We start from the raw sequence: 25102 nt of genomic DNA, 5'->3' as shown, positions 1-25102 counted from the left end.
TCAGCACCTGCTAGGTAAACTGAGGAGCACATTTCGCCCAGGACCCCTTCCAGGTTGGAATGAGCCCATGTAAATGACTTGTATTTGTACAGTGTGCCCCGGCATATGTGGACATCTTTTATGTGGCTTTCAGCTTACGCTGAAAGCCGGACGACGGGAATGGGGTGTGCGCCATGCCACGCGTCATGCACGAGCCCCATTATTTTCAATGGGGCTCAAGCATACATGCTATTTGCCTTACGCGGGGGGGTCTGGAACGGATCCCCCGCATAAGGCAAGGGCGCACTGTAATCAGTTAATTAAAATGACTTATATTTGCAATTAATGCTTTCATTATCTTGATTTTCATGAACTGTAGTGGGTGCTTTGCCTTTAACTGGAATTCAGAGGTGAAGCTGAAATGCAGAAATCTTTTTTTCATAGGGATACATACAGTGACAGAAGTGGAAGTAGCTCTCCAGACTCTGAGATAACAGAATTGAAATTTACTGCAGTGAATCCTGAGTAATTGCTGGTAATGTCTTCCTTTATTTTTTAGATTCATTCCCCCACTTAGTCACTGCTTCTTCAGCTGTGACTTTGGTACAGGCTTCTTGTCCTGGGGATAAATTTTCCACTGTAGTCGGCAGAACACTTCCTGTGGCAGGCTGTTCTTCCCGTTCGCTCTGACAGGCAGGCTCATGAACTAATGGGGAAAGACGGACTCCTTCCTCGTGTGAGAGGGCCATCCCAGGATCTCCCAGTCTAGGGCCTGCTTCCATTCCGCAAAGATGCTGAATAGAGCTCTCTTTCTGTCACTCCTAGACCACCACTTTCTCTTTAATTTTGTGCCTTCTCTCTGCAAAGGAAAGATCCCTCTGTCTCTCCTAGCTACAATCCCTTCCGCCCCTCAGGGAGTCAAGACTATGGAGAGCGAAGGAAGCAGTTTGGGTTTGTTGGGGGACTCCATGCTCCTTCCCTCAAACCAGAACAATCCAAGAACTGCCACGGCTGGAAACTGCCTGAGGGGCTTCACCTCAGGGAGGAAGGCTAGTGCCGCCAACCCTGGGCTTGCTTTGGGGGGTGGAGTGTGCCAGTGGACCCAAAACAGCAAGGGTGAGACTGGGCATCTGGTCTTTCCCAGTCCCCCCTCCCAGTGCAGCAGGCCTCTCCTTTATGGAGGTATGATTGCCTGGATCTGAAGCCTCCTGGGAAGGGAGTGGACTGAACCAATCAGCAAGAGACGTCAATGTAGGCTACCATTGTAGACTGTCTCCAACACCTTGGGGAAGGGAAGGAAATCCACCATGTTAGAGGACAGGCAAGCAGGCTATAAGGCTTCTCTCCCTTCTTCCCACAAGTGCAAGGCCACCAGGGCCCACAAGTGCCACCATTCCAGATCCACCTCTGTTTTGGAATGGCCACCCTTCTGCTGAGGAGATGGACATCGATGGCCTGTCTTTTGCAGAAAGGGAGGGATGAGCTCTTAAAGGACGGCGGCAGAGTGGCCAGAGGAGTCTTCCATAGTGAGGCTCTTTAAGCCAGAGGATTTCTGTCTGCTTCTCAGCAAAGCAGTGGGGTCCTTGGATATCCAAAGCCTTCCTATACAGCCAGTAGACCTTTCCCTTCCCTAGGGTTCTGAGGAAGTCTGTAAGCAAACCAACCATAGGCCCTTTCATTAGGTGTTTTTTCCTAGTCACTTTATGGATCGGATTAATGGGGAATGGGGTGAAACCAGCCTCTTTCAAGAGCCCTGTCTCTCATGCAAGGAATTATAGAGTTGGAAGAGACCATAAAGGCCATCAAGCCCAAGCCCCTGACATTAAGGAATATACACTCAAAGCACTTTTGCAAATACATCTCAATTTATTGAGAGGGGAAGAACAAATAGAAAGATTGAGCCTAGAGTTTTTATGCCTCCAACACCCACCTTGGAAAGGCAAGAAGATTTTCTGTCGGACTCAACAAACCAGATTGATATCAACACTGTTCTGGGAACACTGAGAGCTGGAAGACTTTGTCAGGTAGTGTGCCATAGAATCATAGAGTTGGAAGATACCCAAGGGCCATCTAATCCAAGCCCATTCTGCCATGTTTTCCTCCTGTTCAGTCTCTGTTGAGGCTATCCTAGCTGTCCCCCAGGAGGACCTAACTAGGTTCTCAGTCCCAGCACACTAGGATGGCAAGTTTCAGCAATCTCCACCATTGCCTGCCACTCCATCTCCACTCCATCTCTTAAAATGGCCAGTGGCTCACACGTTCCCCTCCTGGGATCTCTAAACAGCACTGAAGGCATTAACCAAGCTCTTCTTTGAGCCTCTACACTTGGTTTCAGTAAATCTTCTCACCTGGAAAGCCCTCTTGTAACTATCACCTTGGCCTGCAGGGTCTTGATGTTAGGGTCCCTTCTTGTCAGAGTGGAGCTCTGAATGTCTCTTATAAACTCAGTCTTTCTGATCCCAGACCCTTCATTTATTCCCAAGGTTAGTTCCATGTTCCACAGGGCATACAACAGTCAGTCCTCCCCTGTTTTTGCCCAAGTCTAGTCAGACCGCTGGAAAAGAAGTGACACAAGCTGGACAGTCAAAACCTACCTCAAACATACTGACTTCTTTCACACCTACGTTTTCTTTCCAGACAGCATCCAAAGGACACAAGTTCTCCAGTAGCACCCTTTGCAGATGAATTGGGGAGTGCATCAGGACATGCTGCCTATGGCCAAGTATTGTGGTTCCTAAGGCAGTGGGAAAGCATTCCAGATGGATAGACTCAGTCAGGAAGCCCTGGCCCTGAGTCTGGGACCCAAGCAGGGCTGTTGACGGTAGGGTTACTTGGAGATCCTGTAGGGTCACTATACATGGAAGTTTGCGGCAGCAAGGAGCCTGTCTGTTGGAGCAAGAGGGAGGGACAGCGCACTACCCAGTGTCCTCTGCTCATTAGAGATAACAGATGTGTTACTGTTCCTTTCTAGTCAAATCTTTTGCCTTCTTTCTGGCTGGAAGGAGTATTATCTTGGACATCTTACACTAGTGCAGATGGCAGGGGAATTTATCCTGAGCTCTTCTGTTTGAATCTTGTTTATGTGTATCAGTAACACTGAAAAACACAAGTGCATATATTAGTAATACAATATGTTGACTTGGTTTTTTTGCTAAAAGACACAACTGAGAACCAGTGTGGTACTGAGGACGGAGTGATAGATTAAAACGGAAGCGACCTGGGTTCAGGGTGAGCTTGGGCTAGACAGCCATTGCGTATCCCACACTTTGTTAAATGTAAAGGCGTTGAAGAGAGAGAACAGCATATGACTGATCACACAGTTTACAAATAATGCTTTTTGTGTCTTCCCAGATATGCCTCCTGAGATTCTTCATTGGATGCAACAGCTGGACAGCTGGAGTCTTTTAAATCATACCATTATAATTGTACTTTGAGAAATCATGTCACTCTTAGGTTTTTCTTTTGCATTTATTTTCTAGAGTTGTATTTTGAGAAGATGCAACTAGTGCCTGCTCATGTGCAGCTGTAAGATTACAAGGAATAATGTCATAAACTGAGCAAGGACTGTGTTTCTGAAGAGACTTGGCATGTCATTATAGTCATGAATGTTGCCAAGCAATTCACTTTCTGTGAACTTCCATTGTGGGAGGTTTAAATTATACTATTTGCCCTCTTAATGGGTTGTGGAGTGGAAGCTCCTCAAGGCAGAATAATTTAATTTTTACAGGTATTCTTTTTTAAAAAAGATAATGGATTTATTGCTACAAGGCCACTGCGGAACACCTTTTCCAGGAATATATTTTTTCTGCTCATGAAACTAAGCTATTTAGTTTATCCCTATCCTAAAGAAAAGTGATTATGTTACAATTACACAATTAAAAGGTGACTATAAATAATTTTCAGTATTTTAGAGGCACAAGTGGAGGTGTATTTTGCTTTCCTCCTGCTTCCCGGACTCATAGGACTCCTTGTATCAAGGGGGGCGCGTATGCAAGAAAATGACTTTTCAGAAGCTGCCTTTTGGAACTCACTGAGATAGCTGCCTTGGATTAAAAAGCCTGAAGTCCTTCTTGTAAGGGAGGCCCGCCTGATCTCCCTCGCCCCATTGCTGAGAAGATGTCATCCATGTTGACATACGAGATGCCCTATGGGGAATTCAGCACTATTTTTACTGCAGCCTGTCGATAATTGAAAGGCCGACAGCAGTCTTCTACAAACATAGGGGCTCTTCCCTTTCGCCAGTGTAGATTGTATGCTGTGTTTCAAGCAAATAGGAGAAACAGTCTATTCTTATGAAATATGCCCTGTGTCCAAACACTTTTCATTTCATTAAAACTTGGGGAAAGTAATCAATGTGACTCTTCTAGTCATCTGTCAACCTTGAGTTCTCTTCTACCCTCACCCTGTTTCCCTTTTATTAATAGTATAATACATAGTTTTATTTGTACTTCAGTCTTCTTTCCTGCTGTTTGTTTTGTAATTTATTTTTGACAAATTAATTTTACATGTTTGTTACACTTGGCTATTGTAGAAGCTTAGGTCAAGATCCTGCTTCAGGAGATGTGGCTATGGAAATGGAGCAACAACATCTTCCATTGCCATCCTCCGAAATGCTGCCTTTGAAGCCTCACAGCCTTTTCAGAGGGGCTGGAGAGCAGAACTGTGAGTAATGCTATCTCCTGATTGTGGGGCTACAGAGAACCCTATAGGGGCCTATCAAAACCACGGCCGTGTCCGCATGCCCCACGACTGAGAGGGGCTGGACACGCCAGTACTTGCCACCCTCCAGCGCCTCCTCCGTAGTTGTGTTGGAGGCTGCAAGGCTTCAAAGGTAGGATTTAGGGGGTACTTTCGGTTGTTGTGATCATGCATGACTATAAATGTGAATCGGAATAATTATGTTGTAAGTCAGGTGTAGGGCATTATAATTACTGAACAGGATTCTAGCATTACTTAGCATATTTGTAAATTAGTATAATACCTACCAATTTTGTATGATTCGTGTAACTAATGGTACCTTAGTACTTCTTAGGTTTTGCAGTTTCATGCCTGAGGCTAGAAACACAGAACTTTAAAAAAGCTTTTTACTATGGGTACCAGCGTTGACCCGTGTGTTTGCTGAAAAGAAGCAGCTGACTCCCTTTAATGGTGTAATGAGTTTCAGTTCATAGGCATGCTTTTACGTGAGCTTGTAGCGTCACCATTACAATCATGGAAGTGAATTACTTGGAGCAAGCCAGTGGCTGAATAAATTCTGAAATCTAAGCTTTGGTTTTCATATTTTAAAAGACATGACTTAAGTAACAATTAGCATATACATGCAGAGCTCCTAAGGCTAATCCTGTCAGTGCCCAAACATTTTAACACATATGAAGTTGTAATATTGGCCATCTGTGTTTTAAAAAATGGGACAACTGAATGGTGTCCTAGCTTTTTTTGTTTTCTTTCTTGGTTCCTGACATGGAAGAATGACATGCACATATATTATAAATACACTCTGGTCACTGTTCCCTATCTCTGAGTTCCGGTGGTCATAATTTTCTATACTCTGGAGAGCAGGGATATGGTTTATCTACTGGGTTCAAGTATTTGGAGCCTACCTCCCCTGCTCCAAAACCCAGTCTACCTCTAATCTGACCCTGGGATCGAAATGCTCTTACAGATGGGGTTTATCTGTCTCCGGCAGGGGTCTCGGCAAGTAGTTCTTGAGTACATAATCCAGTGGGAGAGATAGGCCTCAATCCATCAATCCGTAGCATCTTGGGTTACACATATTGGTGCCAGATATGTGCCATTTTTCTCATAGAGAAATATATTTTCATTCTAAATAAAAATAATGCATCCTAGCAGGTAGCAGAAAGCAATTTATCTTATCTAGTGGTCTGTCAGAATACACTTAATTTATGAAAGGACAGAAGGTTAATTAATGAAAAGGCTAATTTTTGCTACAGAGTTCTTACAGCAAGACCAGCATACCACCCACAAAGTAAGAAATCTATTAGACCTAAGGTGTTTATTGGGCACTTTTGTTTTACACTGGTGAGTAGTAGTTTTCCCAATGTCTAGTGACCTTTCTAGTGATACTGCTTATCTGTCACATAAGTAGGCAACATGCAGATCTGGTGTTTTTCTGCCTATACTGCTGCAGGGTTTCCTTCTCCTTCAGCAAGATTTCTATTTTCATTTCCAACTTCTTGATCTCTTCTGTCCATTTCTAGAGATATAGAAAATGATGATCATTCCATTTCATGTAGTCCAATTATCATCTTTTTCTCTCAACTTTTGTCCAGACCTCTGACAGTGAAGTCTGCTGTGTCTGCATTGCCACATTGTGCGCACTGCCACAACACTCCGTCCCCCATCACAAACCACAGTGCATCTGAGGAAGTAGACTAAAGTCATGCTGCCAACTTCTTTCACTTAGTCTCAAAGGTGCTACAAGGTCTCCCTACATCCCCATTACAAAGGTTAGTCAATTAGTAGTCCCCTCATCCAGCAACAAGACACTACAGGATGTTAGTTGTTCAGCGTTTTTGAAATTCCATACTCATGACATCCATAGTTCAGTATTACTTAACTAGATTTTAGTTTTTCCACGTGGGCCTGCTTAAGTTCCATCTGTTGCAGCTAATCGAATAAATTGGACCTTGGATGTTTTAATGGTCCAGAGTCATTTGTTCCTTGCCTCTAGTGTAGCAACCTGTGGCTATGTTTGTCTAAGGATCTTAATTTCAAGGAATTTTAGCAATAAAAAATAAAGCTTTCTCCCAAATTCTGCTATGTATCATAAGCCTTAAAATAAAATGAATATAACATCTGGTTTCTTAAAACAGGAACCAAAGCTTGTTGATATAAAAATGTTTTAGAATTGTCTAAGATAGGTAACTAAACCAAACTGCTATGAAACATGGCAGTCTATGCTGGAAAGTACTTTTCTTCTTAATTTCCTTTCCGCAAGTGAAAACTTAAGTTTTCTGCTTGTGTTGAGTAAATAACCTACTTGGCTGTATAGTGTGGAAATTACCTGCCGGCACCACTCTTGGATGGCACTCCCAGTGAGCGGCCCCTGGATGCTGCCGTCTCGCCGCAGGTATACTTCGCCTTGATCTGTCTCATATAGAAGATCTCTGGGCTCTTGGGGAGGACGGATGCTCAGACGGATAACTTTAAGAAAGATGCCAGTGTCTTCAGCTTTGATGACTGGGATGAAACTTAGTGTGTAGGCTGCTGGGAAAACTTGTGGCTTGAACCCTTTCAAGACGGAGTCAATGAGCAGACGGACTCTGTCTTCATCTTTGTGGTCACACCTAACTCCGCGCACGAGGCCATTATCTTCAACCCCCACAAAGAGGCTGCCTCCTTCACTGTTAAGGAAAGCGCATGCATACTTCCGCACATGGTGCTTGAGGGTTACTGTCAGATATTCACCGCCACCGCGCTTGAATTCCATATTCCGGGTCTCATTACCCATGAACGCTCCATAGAACAGGCACTCTTTGCCGACAATTTCTCTCTGGACAATGGCACTGTCTGAACGGGTGCTGTTCAGGAAATTCACCGGCCGGTCTACTAGTCTCCAAGGGTATGGAACAGACTTTCTAATAGAGTTAGTTTGGGGTTTCTTTGGTAGCCCCTTTTGGCTTTTCTCAGGTGCTTGTAGGCCTCCCACAGGAGACTCTGAACAGCTCCCAACAGAGTCGCTCTACAGATGTGACAAAAGCAATACCACACTGTCTTATCCAAGGGCAAATGTCATTAAGATGGCTACAACAAACTACTGCTTAGCATGAATATTGGCTCTTTCAGGGTGTACATATTACATACAGCACATCCTTCCCTTACGTGGGAACTCCCCCCTCTCCCCCGGCGTAAGGGGAAAATGCTTATGCTCGAGCCCCATTAGAAGTAATGGGGCTTGTGCATGCGGCACACCCCATTACGTCTTCCAGGGCCCTGTAGTGTTAGTCTCTACTGATTAAACTGGTTCTAGAGTCAAGTCTAGTACCATGTCAGGAAAATGAAATTATAGAGTCTCTGATACTGACTTCTGTACCTATATCCTATTAGAGTAACAGAGCCTTTAAACAGGGAAAGAGAATTCAAAGTAGGTTCGCGTGCATGCTTTAGACTGTCAAAGCCAATAGGTGTGTGGGACACAGACCAAATAGTTGGCTTGTGCTGGGAATCTTCATTGGTCCTTATAGCTTCCTAATATGTACTGACTGCATCTTCACAAAGTTGTTTTAGTTCATGCTTTATGAACTGATGAAATATGGCAAGTCTTTGGGAAGAGAAGGGCTAAGTTTTCATCTTGCTATTACTTTGATTCTTTTCGTTCTGATCCAGGAAGAATAAATATTAAATATGTAACTTAACAAATAAGGTAAGTAAACAAGACTGTTGATCGAGATCTCGCTGTGGCTATTAAAATTAAGCTGGTTATGAAAATTGTTGCAGTGGGTGGAGAGTGCCAAATGCAGCCGAGGAACTTTGGAAAAGATAATCAATCCAAGTCTCCAATTAGGGATTTAATACGGATGAGAGGTTCTCAGCCTTCGGTCATCCTGAGCCGACTGGAGCTTCTTGAAGCTGAAGTCCAAAGCAGCTGGAGGACCAGAGGTTGAGAACCACCGGCATACATGATGATTATCTATCTGTTTTGAGGCAATTGCCATAATGTTTCTTGGTACTATACATGCACCAATAAAAGCTTATATGTTCCAATTGTTGCTTTGTAATGTTTTAGAGATGTTCACCTTGTCTTGACCAGGAGGAAGGGGGTTGTGAGCTATATGACCTATCTGGTCAGCCAGGCTCCCCATGCTTCTAGTGCATGCCTTTTTAACAATTATTTTTGATGCATCCCTTTCCCCACCCACCTAAGATTTCTCATGAAAAATGGAATACAGTATTAGGAAAGTACTGTGAATTGTTATTCTTCTATGCACATGAGACATCATGCATAGGTTAACTCCTATAGCTGGCCATGAAGGGTAAAAGTCACATGACTGAAAAGGCATTTGTCATATTGACCCTAAAGAAAATATTGCTAGAACTGCATAGGAAGTATAAGTAATGTACAAGCTAGATATGAAAGTAAAACAGATAGTTGTACATGCCATTACTAAGGATGGGGTTGATTTTTGTGTGTAAAAGAATGGACATTCAAGGTACTGTATTTATTTTTCCCCAGGTATTTCTATATTGCCTCCCAGCCCACAAGAGGTCTCAAGATGACAAATAAATTGCTTTATCTATGTGCAGTAAAGGAAGCATCCGTGCGCAGGAGGGAGGCTGGCTCAAAATAATTCATCCTATATGCTCAATATAAGTCAATGTCATGTAGAAGTCGAGGGCAGGCTTGGGGGCCGAAATTAAGGCTTTTAATATGTCCCATGGATAAATTGAAGGTAAAACCTAAGGGCATGAAACAAAGGATCTAATGGATGAAGCAAAGGAAAACAATGCCAAATAACATGCAAAATTCTAGCAGGCATAGCTATTTGTGCTCACACTAAAGACTGGATGGACGCGAGTGGAGTGGGTCCGTGCTTCCAGGACAAATTATACTCAGGGGATGGTTCCTTTTTAAACAAATGAAAGAGTTAAAGTACAGGACTTATGTTGGACTGTAGATAAGCCAGCTCAGGGTTTTTTGGCTCACTTCTTTGACTAAAATTTCTAGACTGCTACATGAGTATATGCAGTAAGCAGGAAGAATTTGATGCAACACCCCTTTTCCAAAGTCCGGTTCTGTGAAAGAGCATTTATCCAGTGATGCCTGGTGAATGTAGGCAGTTTTGAGCAGGCAGTTATTCTGAAGGTCTTGTTCAAAAGAGCTTTTATGGAGTGGTGCAATATGCCACGACATTGGAAAGCTTAAACTATGTAGATATCTATATGCAGTAAAGGGAGTCATTTCACCTAAGATGATGGAAGTAACTTTCTTACCAGCAAAATGGACCATGGCAACATGGTCTCTGTCTGCCTGAAAGACTCTGCCTTGGGTTTTGAGTCCTGAAAACCACAAGGCATTTGAGTTTGTGTTACTGCTTTTCAGAAAGATGTGAGAGAATAGGGCAGAAGGCAGGCACAGATACATACCGGGAGTGGTAAATAATCTTAAGGATACATCAACCCTATGGTGATTTGAGTCCTTAAAGTTGCACCTTGGTTTGTTGTGGAGCTAGCCCTCAGCTCTGATGCTCTCCTAGTTGATGTGGTGACTACTAAAAATAACATTTTGGGCAGAAGTCTGTGGACATCTTATGAGTTCCTCTGTGGCAGCAACTAGGCATTTTTCTCAAATGTGCACTCACTTTACAATTGAAGGGGAGTTGCACATATGGGGCAAATGTGCACACAGAAGCATTTACTCAAGTAGATGTCCATATGAATTCACTTGCACATTCAGGTGTGCATTCATTTGCACAACACTCCCTTACCATAATCAATGTAATGGGGGCAGTTATGATGTGCAAGCAGGATATCAGCCTTTGAGGGATAAGTGCATAAGAGGCTGTCCCAAAAGTAAGAACACACGTTTTGCTCCCTCGGAGTAATATGGAATCTCCCTCCTTGGAGGTCTTTAAGCAAGAGCCTGGATGGCATACTATCATGGGGGATGCTTTTGATTGTGATTCCCTGCAGGCAGAATGGGGGTGGACTGGATGGCCCTGGGGTCTCTTCCAACTCTAGATTCTATGATGGTAGATCTTTTTGTTTCAAGTGAAATGGATGCCAGAGGCACGTGGTGCCAAAAGAAAAAAAGGAAGATCATGTTCAAATGGAGTTAGAAAGGATATTTTTTTATATTTGTTTACTTTGGTAAAATGGTTGTTTCAGATGCAACTTAATGAAGCATGTATTTTTTCCTCTTCAGAGCATCCATTTTTTTGTTGGTGTTAGTATCATCCAGAGTTTCTGTCTGAGACCTAAAAGCCATTCCCCCTTATTTGGGCTTCTCTTTGGCTTCAGTAGGAAGCTACACATTACCTACAGAAAGGTTGCCAGACTCTCACCCAGGTAAGTGCGCTGAGTTTTTCTGGCTTTTCATGTGACTTTTGAGCTTGCAGTATCTTCCAAGTGTGTAGCATCCAATTGGAGTGATCTGTTTTCTGTTGAGTGCAAAACCTTCAGCCTGTATAGTGTACTTCTATATCTGGATTATTATATCACTAGCACCTTTGCAGCAGGAAATATGGGCGTTTGTGGTTCTGTCATGTTTGGGAGGCTTTAGCTAAATCCTTTCCTAAAATATTGGTTTGTTCGGCACACCATTGCATCTTGGGGGAGATGCTGATGCAATATTTAGGGTAACAGTGTTTAACAGTTTTATTTTTTCCATGGTGAAATGAAGGTCACTCATTTACTATCCTTTTTACACCTTTAAAATAATCACTACCTGAAAGCCGGAGAAGGAGTGGAGGATAGAGAACCAGGACAAAAATAGATGGTGAAGGAGTGGAGACAGCAGACCGGGATGAAACAGACGGGAGAAACAGGAGGAGAAGCGGATGGAGAAGGTGTGAAGGGCAATAGATTGGACGAGAAAGCAGACGAGACTAGGACAGAGGATAGAGAAAAGAAATAAAAGATGGGAGTGATTGTAGGGAGAAAATGAATCTGAAGTGAAAAGACGGGGCATTTTCAAAGTCGCAGAACACATGAAAAATAAGGAAGTGACATAGAGGAAGAAAGCTGTGTCACTAACAAAGGGCCTGTAAAAAGGACGCCAAAATAAAGCTGCTTCGGGTCACTTTGGGAGTATGTTGTTCAAGCGATGCATGCACCTAAGAGGCCAGAAACCATACTAAAGTCACACTCCAATTCTAATGACTGGAGTGCAGCTTTGGTAACAGCTTCTGGCCTCTTAAGAGTGTGCAAAATTTAAACAGCATATCCTCCAAAGTGACCCGAAGCAGCTTTATTTTGCCTGTCTGTATGGGCTCAAAGAGAGTATGTAAGAAGAAAGGATCAAGTATAGACAAAGGACTCAGAGATAAGGAAGAAGTGTGAAAAGAATACACACTTAGAGGTGGATGAACCAAATACAACATTCAATCCTGCTGTTTCATACATAACCTAAAGAGGTATTATTAAAGGGTTTGAGTTAAACAAGATCTGTTACAGCCAGGTTCGTTATTTTAGTAAATTTGGAAATTATATGTTGAGTGGAAGGTTATTTGGAATTTAAATTGATACTCAACAACATGACAACGAGATAATAGCAGACAGAGAAAAGGGAGGAAAATAGTACAACTAACAAGGTCCAAGGCAAGAAACAACAAAGAAGACCGCTTTGGGAACTAAAATCAACAGACTCAACCTTAAATCTTGAAAGCAATCCAAAGAATTGAAACTAGTATTGCCAGGAAATTAAGACTTACGAATGAATTGCGTCAAGACTTAAAAACAAGATACTGAGAAACTGAAAGAGTGATGAAAGGAATATCAGAAGATGTTAAGGAGTGAAGAAGAGGATTGGAGCCTTGGACGACAAACAACAGAAATAGAAGAAAAAAACCCACCACCAGAACCTATACTAGAACAGAATCAAGAGAAGAAGCCCAGCAGGTTGAGAGAAATGCGGATAGGAAGAAATGCATTAAAAGGCGAGGATGAAAGAACAATTTAATGAGGATCTCTATGGCTCTGGCAAATTTAATAAATACTGGAATATCTTGATTTGGATAGAGATAAAATCTGCAGGATAAAACTCTGCAGTGGCTCGAAACAAAAATCTCTCTTCACCTTCAATCTCTTTTTCTATGTTTCTCTTCCAAAAATCACGGGCTTTTTCATGGGTTCAATTATATCTGTTCATAGTTTTTGTGGGTTTTCAGGCTATGTGCCATGTCTAGCAGAGTTTTCTTTCTGATGTTTCGCCAGCATCTTTGGCTGGCATCTTTGAATCTTGAGAATAAAGACCTGTTCCGAAAATATTTTATACCATTTTTGAAGAATTAACTTATTTCAATTATGGGTTGATCATGGTGTTTTTCTCCTGCTTAATTAATAACTAATCTTAACTAACATCATTTTTTATTGTATACATTGTGTAGGCAATGTCTGCTGTTGATCAGTTGAGTGTAATGATGACTAGAATGTCAAGAAGATGGTGCCAAGACTTCTGCTTGTGTGAGGGGTATTTGTATTGCAATGTACGAGTTTCATTTAGGTGTGTGGCTTGCTCTTGCATCTTATTACAAGGGAAACACTGGTTCTGCTGTGCATGCTACAAGGAAAATACTACTATGCATTCTGGATTGTCCATAGAAACAGAGAAGGTAACGTGGACCCTGAGTTTGTTTGTGTGACCTTTTCCTCACTTGTTGGTGCAGTCACGGACAAACTGACAGAGGCTCTGCAGCTTTTTTTTTTCTGGAAGGGAAGCACTGCCTTGCAATCGATCAATCAATGTTTTATTGATTAGCCCTTGCCATATCAAACACAAAAGCAGATAAAAAACGATATAAAAATTCTATAGAAGCTCTGTGGAAATTAGAAAAAGCAATATAAAATTGCAGGGCTTGTTGCTCAAAGAGAGTTGTCGCTGGCATTTTCCTAGAGGGAAAGAAGTCACTGCCATTCTTGAATATTGGCAGTATGGCAAAATTGGTAGCCACTGTCAAACCTCCAAGTCTTGTTGCCTGTTCCGAGAATGGCATGTCATGGTCATAGAACAGCAGCTCTCAACCTGTGGCTCATGACCCTTAGGGTTTGAATGACCCTTCACAGGGGTCGCCTAAGACCATCGGAAAACACATATTTCCAATGTCTTAGGAACCGAGACACTGCAATTTATGTTTGGATGTCACCACAACAAAGGAACTGTATTGAAGGTTGCTACATTAGAGGGTTGAGAACCACTGTGAATAAAAGACTGTTTGAAGCCTGAAACATCTGATCAGTTTTGTTGCTCTGGGGTGGTATTCATACAAAATTATCCTGACAGATCAGTTTTGCTTTGAATAACAACTAAGCCTCTCATAGGACTGCAGTATAAGATTCTTGAGCAGAAAACCAAGTAATGGCATCCTGAGGCTGATGCAGTATCTGGGAGCTGTCACTTTAATTTCCTTACTACTCAGGAATGACAATATGTTAAGCGTTCTGGAATGTTTTGGGAATTTACATGGACATTAAGATTAAATTGAAATGCCCTGTCAGCACCTGCTAGATAAACTGAGGAGCACTTTCGCCCCGGACCCCTTCCAGGTTGGAATGAGCCCATGTAAATGACTTGTAATTGTCACAGTGTGCCCCGCATATGTGGACATCTTTTATGTGGCTTCAGCTAACGCTGAAAGCCGGACGACGGGAATGGGGTGTGCCGCCATGCCACGCGTCATGCACGAGCCCCAATTATTTCAATGGGGCCAAGCATACATGCATTTGCCTTACGCGGAGGGGTTCTGGAACGGATCCCCGCATAAGGCAAGGGCGCACTGTAATCAGTTAATAATTAAAATGACTTTATATTTGCAATAATGCTTCATTATCTCGTGATTTTCATGAACTGTTAGTGGGTGCTTTGCCTTTAAAATGGAATTCAAGTGAAGCTGAAATGCAGAAATCTTTTTTTCATAGGATACATACAGTGACAGAAGTGAAAGTAGCCTCCAGACTCGAGATAACAGAATTGAAATTTACTCTGCAGTGAACCTGAGTAATTGCTGGTAATGGTCTACCTTTTTTTTAGATTCATTCCCCCACTTAGTCACTTCTTCTTCAGCTGGACTTTGGTACAGGCTTTCTGTCCTGGGATAAATTTTTCCACTCGAGTCGCAGAACACTCCTGTGGCAGGCCGTTCCTCCGTTCGCTCTGACAGGCAGGCTCAAGAACTAAGTGGAAAGACGGACTCCTTCCTCGGGTGAGAGGGCCACCAGGACTCCCAGTCTAGGGCCGCTTCCATTCCGCAAAGATGCTGAATAGAGCTCTCTTCTGTCACTCCTAGACCACCACTTCTCTTTAATTTTGTGCCTTCGCGGCAAAGGAAAGATCCCTCTGTCCGTCTCTCTAGCACAATCCCTTCCGCCGCCCCTCAGGGAGTCAAGACTATGAGAAGCGAAGGAAGCAGTTTGGGTTTGTTGGGGGACTCCATGCTCCTTCCTCCAAACCAGAACATCCAAGAACTGCCCACGCTGGAAACTGCCTGAGGGCTTCACCCTCAGGGAGGAAGGCTAGTGCCGCCAACCGGGCTGCTTTGGGGGGTGGAGTGTGCCAGTGGACCCAAAACAGCAAGGGTGAGACTGGGCATCTGGGTCTTTCCCAGTCCCCCCCCAGTGCAGCAGGCCTCTCCTTATGGAGGTATGATTGCCTGGATCTGAAGCCTCCTGGGAAGGGAGTGGACTGAACCAATCAGCAAGAACGTCAAGTAGGCTACCATTGTAGACTGTCTCCACACCTTGGGGAAGGGAAGGAAATCCACCATGTTAGAGGACAGGCAAGCAGCTATAAGGCTTCTCTCCCTCTTCTCCCACTGCAAGGCCACCAGGGCCCACAAGTTGCCACCATTCCAGTCCACCTCTGTTTTGGAATGCCACCCTTCTGCTGAGGAGATGGACACGATGGCCTTCTTTTGCAGAAAGGGAGGGATTAGCTCTTAAAGGACGGGGGCAAGAGTGGCAAGGAGTCTTCCATAGGTGAGGCTCTTAAAGCCAGAGGATTTCTGCTGCTCTCAGCAAAGCAGTGGGGTCCTTGGATATCCAAAGCCTTCCTATACAGCCAGTAGACCTTTCCCTTCCAGGGTTCTTGAGGAAGTTGTAAGCAAACCAACCATAGCCCTTTCATTAGGTTTTTTTCCTAGCCACATGGATGATTAATGGGGAATGGGTGAAACCACGCCTTTCAAGAGCCTGCTCTCATGCAAGGAAATAGAGTTGGAAGAGACCATAAAGGCATCAAGCCCAAGCCCCTGACATTGAGGAATACACACTCAAAGCACTTTTGCAAATACATCTCAATTTATGAGAGGAAAGAACAAATAGAAAGTTGAGCCAGAGTTTTTATGCCTCCAACGCCCACCTTGGAAAGGCAAGAAGATTTTCGTCGGACTCAACAAACCAGATGATATCACACTGTTCTGGGAACATGAGAGCTGGAAGACTTTGTCAGGTAGCGTGCCATAGAATCATAAGTTGGAAGATCACCAAGGGCAATCTAATCCAAGCCCATTCTGCCATGTTTTTCCTCCTGTTCAGTCCTCTGTTGAGGCTATCCCTAGCTGTCCCCCAGGAGGACCTCCTATTCGTCAGTCCCAGCACACTAGGATGCAAGTTTCAGCATCTCCACCATTGCCTGCCACTCCATCTCCCACCCATCTCTTAAAATGGCCAGTGGCTCACACGTTCCCCTCCTGGGATCTCTAAACACACGGAAGGCATTAACCAAGCCTTTCTTTGAGCCTCTACACTTGGTTTCAGTAAATCTTCTCACCTGGAAACCCTCTTGAAACTATCACCTTGGCCTGCAGGTCTTGAAGTTAGGGTCCCTTCTTGTCAGAGTGGAGCTCTGAATGTCTCTTATAAACTCAGTCTTTCTGATCCAAGACCCTTCATTTATTCCCAAGGTTATTTCCATGTTCCACAGGGCATACAACAGTCAGTCCTCCCCTGTTTTTGCCCAAATCTAGTCGACCGCTGGAAAAGAAGTGACACACAGCGGGACAGTCAAAACCTACCTCAAACATACTGACTTCTTCACACCTACGTTTCTTTCCAGACAGCATCCAAAGTACACAAGTTTCCAGTAGCACCCTTTGCAGATGAATTGGGGAGTGACATCAGGACATGCTGCCTATGGCCAAGTATTGGGGTTCCTAAGGCAGTGGGAAAGCATTCCAGATGGATAGACTCAGTCAGGAGCCCGGGCCCTGAGCGGGGGACCCACAGCAGGGTTGACGGTAGGGTTACTTGGAGATCCGTAGGGTCACTAGACATGGAAGTTTGCGGCACAAGGACCCTGTCTGTTGGAGCAAGAGGGAGGGACAGCGCACTACCCAGTGTCCTCTGCTCATTAGAGATAACAGATGTGTTACTGTTCCTTCTAGTCAAATCTTTTGCCTTCTTTCTGGCTGGAAGGAGTATTATCTTGGACATCTACACTAGTGCAGAGGCGAGGGGAATTTATCCTGAGCTCTTCTGTTTGAATCTTGTTTATGTGTATCAGTAACACTGAAAAACACAAGTGCATATTAGTAATACAATATGTTGACTTGGTTTTTTTGCTGAAAGACACACTGAGAACCAGTGTGGTACTGAGGACGGAGTGATAGATTAAAACGGAAGCGACCTGGGTTCAGGTGGAGCTTGGGCTAGACAGCCATTGCGTATCCCACACTTGTTAAATGTAAAGGCGTTGAAGAGAGAAACAGCATATGACTGATCACACAGTTTACAAATAATGCTTTTTGTGTCTCCCAGATATGCCTCCTGAGATTCTTCATTGGATGCAACAGCTGGACAGCTGGAGTCTTTTTAAATCATACCATTATAATTGTACTTGAGAAATCATGTCACTCTTAGGTTTTTTTTTGCATTATTTTTCTAGAGTTGTATTTGAGAAGATGCAACTAGTGCCTGCTCATGTGCAGCTGTAAGATACAAGGAATAATGTCATAAACGGAGCAAGGACTGTTTTCTGAAGAGACTTGGCATGTCATTATATCATGAATGTTGCCAAGCAATTCACTTTCTGTGAACTTCCATTGTGGGAGGTTTAAATTAACTATTTGCCCTCTTAATGGGTTGTGGGATGGAAGCTCCTCAAGGCAGAAATTAATTTTTACAGGTATTCTTTTTAAAAAGATAATGGATTTATTGCTACAAGGGCCACGGCGGAACCTTTTTTCCAGGAATATATTTTTTCTGCTCATGAAACTAACTATTTAGTTTATCCCTATCCTAAGAAAAGTGATTATGTTACATACAATTACACAAGAAAGGTGACTATAAATAATTTTCAGTATTTTAGAGGCACAAGTGGAGGTGTATTTTCCTTTCCGCCTTCTGCTTCCCGGACTCATAGGACTCCTTGTATCAAGGGGGGCGCGTATGCAAGAAAATGACTTTTCAGAAGCTGCCTTTTGGAACTCACTGAGATAGCGGCCTTGGATTAAAAAGCCTGAAGTCTTCTTGTAAGGGAGGCCCGCCTGATCTCCCCTCGCCCCATTGCTGAGAAAGATGTCATCCATGTGACATACGAAGATGCCCTATGGGGAATTCAGCACATTTTTTACTGCAGCCTGTCGATAATTGAAAGGCCGACAGCAGTCTTCTCCAAACATAGGGGCTCTTCCTTTCGCCATGTAGATTGTATGCTGTGTTTCAAGCAAATAGGAGAACAGTCTATTCTATGAAATATGCCCTGTGTCCAAACACTTTTCATTTCATAAAACTTGGGGAAAGTAATCAATGTGACTCTCTAGTCATCTGTCAACCTTGAGTTCTCTTCCTACCCTCACACCTGTTTCCCTTTTATTAATATTATATACATAGTTTTATTTGTACTTCAGTCTTCTTTTTCCTGCGTTTGTTTTGTAATTTATTTTTGACAAATTAATTTTACATGTTTGTTCCACTTGGCATTGTTAGAAGCTTAGGTCAAGATCCGCTTCAGGAGATGTGGCTATGGAAATGGAGCACACACATCTTCCATTGCCATCCTCCGAAATGCTGCCTTTGAAGCCTCACAGCCTTTGCAGAGGGGCTGGAGAGCAGAACTATGAGTAAGCATCTTCCTGATTGTGGGGCTACAGAGAACCCTGTAGGGGCCTATCAAAACCACGGCCGTGTCCGCATGCCCCACGACTGAGAGGGGCTGGACACGCCAGTACTTGCCACCCTCCAGCGCCTCCTCGTAGTTGTGTTGGAGGCTGCAAGGCTTCAAAGGTAGGATTTAGGGGTACTTTCGGTTGTTGTGATCATGCATGACTATAAAGTGAATCGGAATATTATGTTGTAAATCAGTGTAGGGCATTAATTAACTGAACAGGATTCTAGCATACTTAGCATTGTAATTAGTATAATACATACCAATTTGGTATGATTCGTGTAACTAATGGTACCTTAGACTTCTTAGGTTTTCTGTTTCATGCCTGAGGCTAGAAACACAGAACTTTAAAAAAGCTTTTTACTATGGGTACCAGCGTTTACCCGTGTGTTTGCTGAAAAGAAGCAGCTGACTCCTTAATGGTGTAATTTGTACGTTCAGAGGCATGCTTTTTCGTGAGCTTGTAGCGTCACCATTACAATCATGGAGTGAATTACTTGGAGCAAGCCAGTGGCTGAATAAATTCTGAAATCTAATCTTGGGTTTTCATATTTTAAAAGACATGACTTAATAACAATTAGCATATACATGCAGAGCTCCTAAGGCTAATCCTGTCAGTGCCCAAACATTTTAACACATATGAAGTTGTAATATTGGCCATCTGTGTTTTAAAAAATGGGACAACTGAATGGTGTCCTAGCTTTTTTGTTTTCTTTCTTGGTTCCTGACTGGAAGAATGACATGCACTAATTAATAAATACACTCTGGTCACTGTTCCCTATCTCTGAGTTCCGGTGGTCATAATTTTCTATACTCTGGAGAGCAGGGATATGGTTTATCACTGGGTTCAAGTATTTGGAGCCTACCTCCCCTGCTCCAAAACCCAGTCTACCTCTAATCTGACCCTGGGATCGAAATGCTCTTACAGATGGGGTTTAATCTGTCTCCGGCAGGGGTCTCGGCAAGTAGTTCTTGATACATAATCCATGGGAGAGATAGGCCTCAATCCATCAATCCGTAGCATCTTGGGTTACACAATTGGTGCCAGATATGTGCCATTTTTCTCATAGAGAAATATATTTTCATTCTAAATAAAAATAATGCATCCTAGCAGGTAGCAGAAAGCAATTATCTTATCCTAGTGGTCTGTCAGAATACACTTATTTATGAAAGGACAGAAGGTTAATTAATGAAAAGGCTAATTTTTGCTACAGAGTTCTTACAGCAAGACCAGCATACCACCCACAAAGTAAGAAATCTATTAGACCTAAGGTGTTTTAGGGGGCACTTTTGTTTTACACTGGTGAGTAGTAGTTTTCCCAATGTCTAGTGACCTTTCTAGTGATACTGCTTATCTGTCACATAAGAGGCAACATGCAGATCTGGTGTTTTCTGCCTATACTGCTGCAGGGTTTCCTTCTCTTCAGCAAGATTTCTATTTTCATTTCCAACTTCTTGATCTCTCTGTCCATTTCTAGAGATATAGAAAATGATGATCATTCCATTTCATGTAGTCCAATTATCACTTTTTTTCTCTAACTTTTGTCCAGACCTCTGACAGTGAAGTCTGCGTGTCGGCATTGCCACATTGTGCGCACTGCCACAACACTCCGCCCCCATCACAAACCACAGTGCATCTGAGGAAGTAGACTAAGTCATGCTGCCAACTTCTTTCACTTAGTCTCAAAGTGCTACAAGGTCTCCCTACATCCCCATTACAAAGGTTAGTCAATTAGTAGTCCCCTCATCCAGCAACAAGACACTACAGGATGTTAGTTGTTCAGCGTTTTGAAATCCATACTCAGACATCCATAGTTCAGTATACTTAACTAGATTTAGTTTTTCCCACGTGGGCCTGCTTAAGTTCAATCTGTTGCAGCTAATCGAATAAATTGGACCTTGGATGTTTTAATGGTCCAGAGTCATTTGTTCCTTGCCTCTAGTGTAGCAACCTGTGGCTATGTTTGTCTAAGGATCTTAATTTCAAGGAATTTTAGCAATAAAAAATAAAGCTTTCTCCCAAATTCTGCTAGTACATAAGCCTTAAAAAAAATGAATATAACATCTGGTTTCTTAAAACAGAACCAAAGCTTGTTGATATAAAAATGTTTTAGAATTGTCTAAGATAGGTAACTGTAAACCAAACTGCTATGAAACATGGCAGTCTAGGCTGGAAAGTACTTTTCTTCTTAATCCTTTCCGCAAGTGAAAACTTAGTTCTGCTGTGTTGAGTAAATACACTACTGGCTGTATAGTGTGGGAAATTACCTGCCGGCACCACCTCTTGGATGGCGCTCCCAGTGAGCGGCCCCGGATGCTGCCGTCTCGCCGCAGGTATACTTCCCTTGATCGGTCTCATACAGAAGATCTCTGGGCTCTTGGGAGGACGGATGCTCAGACGATAACTTTAAGAAAGATGCCAGTGTCTTCAGCTTTGATGACTGGGATGAAACTTAGTGTGTAGGCTGCTGGGAAAACTTGTGGCTTGAACCCTTTCAAGACGGAGTCAATGAGCAGACGGACTCTGTCTTCATCTTTGTGGTCCACCTAACTCCGCGCACGAGGCCATTATCTTCAACCCCCACAAAGAGGCTGCCTCCTTCACGTTAAGGAAAGCGCACGCATACTTCCGCACATGGTGCTTGAGGGTTATGTCAGATATTCACGCCACCCACCCGCGCTTGAATTCCATATTCCCGGGTCTCATTACCCATGAACGCTCCATAGAACAGGCACCTTTGCCGACAATTTCTCTCTGGACAATGGCACGTCTGAACGGTGTGCTTTCAGGAAATTCACCGGCCGGTCCAACTAGTCTCCAAGGGTATGGAACAGACTTTCTAATAGAGTTAGTTTGGGGTTTCTTTGGTAGCCCCTTTTGGCTTTTCCAGGTCGTGTTAGAGCCTCCCACAGGAGCCTCTGAACACTCCCAACAGAGTCGCTCGACAGATGTGAAAAAGCAATACCACACTGTCTTATCCAAGGCAAATGTCATTAAGATGGCTACAACAAACTACTATACTGCTTAGCATGAATATTGCTCTTTCAGGGTGTACATATATACATGCAGCACATCCTTCCCTTACTTGGAACTCCCCCCTCTCCCCCGGCGTAAGGGAAAAATGCTTATGCTCGAGCCCCATTAGAAGTAATGGGGCTTGTGCATGCGGCACACCCCATTACGTCTTCCAGGGCCCTGTAGTGTTAGTCTCTACTGATTAAACTGGTTCTAGAGTCAAGTCTAGTACCATGTCAGGAAAATGAAAATTAGAGATCGCGGAACTGAAGGTGAAGGGTCTGGAAACCATGAAGTCCTATGAGAAGAGACTTAGGGAGCTGGAGATGTTTAGCCTGGAGAAGAGAAGGTTAAGAGGTGATATGAGAGTCCTGTTTAGGTTTTTGAAGGGGAGTCATATTGAGGGAGCAAGCTTGTGTTCTATTGCTCCTGAGAATAGGACCCATTACAATGGATTCAAACCAGAGGAAAAGAGATTTCACCTCGACATTAGGAGGAACCTACTAAAAGTGAGAGCTTAATTACTTACTCCTAAAAGTAATCCCTCAGAAGATGGTGAAGTGTCCTTCTTTGGAAGTTTTTAAATAGGCTGGATGGGCATCTGTTGTGGTGCTTTGGGAGTTCCTGCATGGCAGGCGGTTGGACTTGTGGTCTCTTCCAACTGATTCAAACACATCTTAACTTTTATTTTTTTCTGTTAGACAGAATTACAAGCCTAGTAGGTCAGGATAGACCTATGGCTGTTGTAGATCTTGATTTCTGTAATTGTTTGATAGACCACATCCAGAATATACTCTCAAACGGTTGCTCTTCATCCTGGGAAGAACTGACAAGTGGGGTCCCTCAGGATTCTGTCCTGGAGCACAGCTTTATAAATGTCTTAGATGATGGAGTAGAAGGCATGCTTCTCAAATTTGCAGATGACACTAAATTAGGAAGGTAGCCAATATCCCAGAGGACAGAATCAGCATTCAAAACGCCTTTAATAGATTGGAGAGCTGGGCTACAACTAACAAAATCTATTTCAACAGGTGTATATGCCAGATACATCTAGGCAGGGAAAATGAAAAGCACAAATATAGGAGGAATGGCACCAGGCTTGAAAGCAATACATATGAAAAGAACGATGCATGATGCAGCAGCCAAAAATGCCAATCCAGTTCTGGCTGCATCAAAAGGAGTATACTACTGAGGGAAGTAGTAGTGCCACTTCATTCTGCTTTAGCCAGACCTCGCCTGGCATACTGTGTCTAGTTCTGGAAACCATAGTTCAAGAAGGATATTGACAATCTGGAACATGTCCAGAGAAGACTGACCAAGATGTTCGAAGGTCTGAGGAACAACAGAAAGAGTTGGGTATGTTTCACTTATAGAAGACTGAAAAGTGACATGATTTTTACTGCTGTCAAATCAACCTTGACTCATGGCAATCCTATGAATGAGAGATTTCTAAATCCCTATCAGTTCTGCTCGGATCTTGCAGATTTATGGCTATGGCTTTGCCATGAAGTTTTCCTCTTTTGCTGCTGTCTTCAAGCTTCCCAAGCATTGCCATTTTTCCCAGTGAGCCATGTCTTCTCATGATAGAGCCAAACAGTCTCAGTTTAGCCATCTTGGGAGAAGTCAGGGGTGGTTTGCTCTAGGACCCTGTCTTGAATTATGGCATAATAATGTGGCGGTTGGGTGCTTGTCAGGAAGAGGAACTGAAAAGTAACATTAGGAACAAATATCTGGGAAGAAATTTGGAGAACCTTTCGAGTGAGATAAAACTGGGGAGAATGTCAAGGGCTAGGTTCACTGAAGAGAGCCTGACCTGGTCAAATGTTGGGGAAATAACTGGGAAGGAACCTAGGGTTTATATATCAAATGAGGCCTTTTCAATCATGTGGCCCTTGCCTTGCTTTTTGGTGGAGGAGCAATTACATTAACCCATGCATGGATGTCAAACATAGGGAAGTTTTACCTTTGCTAATGGCAGTTCCTAGGATTCTTTGTGGGAAAACATGCACGTTAAAGAGGCATGCAACTGATAACACATTTGTAATGTAGATACATCTTTGCAATACCTGTTCCAGTCTCATGCAGATGTGTTTGAATTTAAGAGGTATTAGGTTTGCTTCTGATAGGGTCTCAACTACATTTTTGCATGTGCATATGTAGAATAAATAAGTTGTTGTGTCAGAAGAAAAAGGACTTGGTAGCTTGCAATGCCAACATCACATCTGACACAGCCTTTTGGCCATTGTGTGCCTTCAAATCATTTCTGATTTATGGTAACTCTAAAGTGAACCTATTACAGGATTTCCTTGGCAAGATTTGTTCAGGGCAGGTTTGTCTATGCTTTCCTCTGAGGTCGAGAGCGTGACTTGCCTAAGGACCACATGGCCAAATGGGTTTCCAAAGCATGGTCTTCTAGAGACCTAGTCCTACACTCAGTTCCTACATAACACTGTCTCCTTTTCTTGATCCTACTACCAGCGAAATACTACTGGCTGGAGTAGTTAGCCCTTGTCCTTCCAGAGGTTTAAAGACTATTCTCTTTCCTGGCAGAGTAGCATTTTGACTAGCTTTTGGGGAGCAGTTTAAACAGATAACACATTTCTTGACCATTTTAAAGTGTGATATGCCTGCCTGCATTTACCACTTCAATGTGGGGTTTTGTAGTAGTAGTATAAAACTGTGTGTGTGTGGATTAGAGCTATTTAGCTTACCTTACCTCTCATTAATAACACACATTGTAATTCAGTAGACTTTGAGAACACACCAATCTGTCTCCTGGTTCTTGTTTTTACTCTCTCAAAGCCTTATTGCAGGAGAGATGTCCCTACTGCTGCAGCCTTACCTCTCTGCCTTCTCCAAACGCAAACTTCTTGCCTTGCCCCACAACCAGACTTTGCCCTTTCTTCACCAGTTCCTTGGTGAGCTCTTGCTCTGTGTCAGAGGCAAGCAGCAGCTGTTTTAAGACCTGCTCCATCCGGACCTCCGTTGCCACTTGGATAAAGGCATAGGCCTGCCTGCGTTTCTTTACCACTTCAATGTGGTGTCTCTGAAGGGTGACACTGGCCATGCCAAGGAGATCCTTCAGCATATTGCAGAGAATTTCAGGGGGATACTTGGGGTTCAAGTTCCCAATGTAGAGGACATAGGAGCATGAGTGCCTAGGGTCATCTTCTTCCTCTTCCTTCCCTTCAGCTTTGGATTCTGCCAAAGCCTTTTCTGTATCCTGATCAACATTACTTAGCGGTGCTGGACATTCTTCCACAGCCTCCAGAGTTGTTGCTGCATCCATTTTCAGAACGCAGAGATGGTCTGAAAATGTTCTAGAAGCAGGA

At 43.3% G+C, this 25102-nt stretch overlaps 1 protein-coding gene and 1 long non-coding RNA gene across 3 annotated transcripts; one reads left to right on the top strand and one right to left on the bottom strand.

Moving 5' to 3' along the window:
• Positions 1-29: 29 nt before the first annotated feature.
• Positions 30-4328, top strand: LOC121915925. Its single transcript, XR_006100761.1, has 2 exons — positions 30-514; positions 3331-4328. It is a non-coding gene; the product is annotated as an uncharacterized LOC121915925 (long non-coding RNA).
• A 190-nt stretch (positions 4329-4518) lies between these two features.
• Positions 4519-25102, bottom strand: SLFNL1 (schlafen like 1). 2 transcript variants are annotated; one of them, XM_042440577.1, is made up of 3 exons: positions 24613-25102; positions 7004-7681; positions 4519-6193 (listed from the first exon to the last, which is right to left on the bottom strand). In XM_042440577.1, exons 1-3 carry the CDS (start codon positions 25057-25059, stop codon positions 6074-6076), a joined length of 1245 nt encoding a protein of 414 aa, XP_042296511.1. In that variant the 5' UTR covers positions 25060-25102; the 3' UTR covers positions 4519-6073. The 2 variants fall into 2 exon arrangements, with proteins under 2 accessions (XP_042296511.1, XP_042296510.1); XM_042440576.1 differs by having other exon boundaries at positions 5980-7681.

The sequence above is a fragment of the Sceloporus undulatus genome, chromosome 9, assembly GCF_019175285.1.
Source record: "Sceloporus undulatus isolate JIND9_A2432 ecotype Alabama chromosome 9, SceUnd_v1.1, whole genome shotgun sequence".
Classification (NCBI taxonomy): Eukaryota; Metazoa; Chordata; class Lepidosauria; order Squamata; family Phrynosomatidae; genus Sceloporus; species Sceloporus undulatus.
The sequence above is the reverse complement of the archived record's forward strand: the minus strand, read 5'-3'. Positions and strand labels throughout refer to the sequence as shown.

What these genes read in the sequence shown, in the direction of transcription:
- SLFNL1 (XM_042440576.1), bottom strand. Translation starts at nt 25,059, where the DNA reads ATGGATGCAGCAACAACTCTGGAGGCTGTGGAAGAATGTCCAGCACCG. An exon ending in CGTTTGGAGAAGGCAGAGAG is followed by an intron (nt 7,682 to 24,612) that starts GTAAGGCTGCAG and finishes TCACATCTGTAG; the next exon opens with AGCGACTCTGTTGGGAGCTG.